The 1632-nt window shown below is 60.5% G+C and overlaps 1 protein-coding gene across 1 annotated transcript in view; it reads left to right on the top strand.

Annotated features, from left to right (window-relative positions):
* Positions 1-347: 347 nt before the first annotated feature.
* LOC108298259 (A disintegrin and metalloproteinase with thrombospondin motifs 7-like) overlaps positions 348-1632 on the top strand; it is a 19165-nt gene continuing 17880 nt past the window's right edge. The window contains 2 exon segments of the mRNA XM_017520971.1: positions 348-367; positions 1173-1311. Coding sequence (XP_017376460.1) covers positions 348-367; positions 1173-1311 — 159 coding nt within the window.

Below are 1632 nucleotides of genomic sequence, written 5' to 3'. Positions count from 1 at the left end.
TAACATCTTATACTGCTATGCTACATTTGTCACAACTAATGAACCAATATTAAGGCATCATTATTATGATGATGAGTTTTGTTTGTTTGTTTTTGGAGACAGAGTCTCACTCTATTGCCCAGGCTGGTGTGCAGTGGTGCAATCTCAGCTCACTCTGCCTCCCTGGTTCAAGTGATTCTCCTCCCTCAGCCTCCCAAGTAGCTGGGACTACAGGCATGCACCACCATGCCTAGGGTTTTACCATATTGGCCAGGTTGGTCTCGAACTCCTGCTGCTAAGCTGTAGTGGTGCCAGCCTAAGGTCCAGCAGGGGCAGCAGGATGGACATTGGGCCCAGACACAATAGCCATGCCCGAGGGCCATGCAGAGTGAGGCGGGGCAGAAGCGGGTGCCAGCTGGGCCTGGGCTGCCCTCCCCAGTGCCCCCGCCTGCATGCCCCCTGCCTCGTGGTGTTGTGTCTAGGCAGGCAGCCTCTTCGCCACACCGCAGCAGCAGGAGTGTCTGGTGGGTACAGATTCTGCCTGCACTCGTCTGCCCGGTTCCCTGCCACTGCTGCCAGGGAATGTGGCTGGAGGAAGGCGGGAGTAGATGGGGTATGACAGGGGCTGAGGCCAGCCCTGCAGGGGGACAGGCACGGCTGCCTGGGCTCTCTCCCAGGGGAGGCCTGCTTTCCAGTCCTCGTCCTTCCATAGATGACCCAAGGTATCTGCCTGGGTTGGGCCATCAGAGGCTCTGTTGAGTCAACTGTGATGTGATGTTCTCCAGATCCTTGTCGGGACTGGCTCCAGGGTCTGGGCTCAGGGATGCAGGCTGCAGGGTTAGAGAGCAGGGCCACAAGAAGTCTTGGTGATCCAGGAGGCTTCGGAGGGAAGGACCCTGGTGCTGCATCTGGAGGGGAGGCTGCAGCGGTAGGGCAAGAGGAGCAGGGTGGAGGCGGCAGCGTGTGCAGAGGCCGGGCACTGGGGCTGGGGTTGTTGAGCTGGAGTGCCCAGGAGGTGAGATGAGCGTGGGCGGGAGGGCCTTTGCTGCTGGCTGCAGGGTGGCTGAGCCAAGTGGGGAGATGGAGTTCTCCTACAGTGGTGGGGCTCTGTGCCACTCCCTCCTCCCCTCCCAGCCCAGCCAATGCCTCTCCGATGGGTCTCACAAGCTGCCCCGCTCTCCTTGCTCCCGCAGGTGGGGCCTGTGCCTGGATGATTCTCCTGCCAAGGACATCATCGACTTCCCCTCAGTGCTGGCCGGCATCCTCTATGATGTGAGCCACCAGTGTCGCCTCCAGTACGGGGCCTACTCTGCCTTCTGTGACAACATGGATGTGAGTGGGCTGGGGTGGGTACCAGGATGTGGGGACCCGGCGGGAAGGCTCAGGGGGCAGCCCTCACCAGGCCATGGATGCCAGCCTGGCAGGAACCTTGCTTGGCCTGGGCTGCACCCCTGAATGACACTGTGACATGTCAGAGGCCTGTGGGAGAGGCCAAGGATGGGCAGCCACAGACCTGGCTCTGAATTCTGGGTCAATCACGGATCCACTGTGACAAGTCCCTTAGCCTCCCTGGGGCTGGCTTTTAAGAGGGAAAAGGGCCAGGCGCGGTGGCTCACGCCTGTAATCCCAGCACTTTGGGAGGCTGAGGCAGGT

This window comes from Cebus imitator, unplaced genomic scaffold (assembly GCF_001604975.1).
Source record: "Cebus imitator isolate Cc_AM_T3 unplaced genomic scaffold, Cebus_imitator-1.0 Scaffold923, whole genome shotgun sequence".
NCBI classification, from domain to species: Eukaryota; Metazoa; Chordata; class Mammalia; order Primates; family Cebidae; genus Cebus; species Cebus imitator.
Note: the sequence above shows the minus strand (reverse complement) of the source record. Positions and strands in the feature narration are given on the sequence as shown.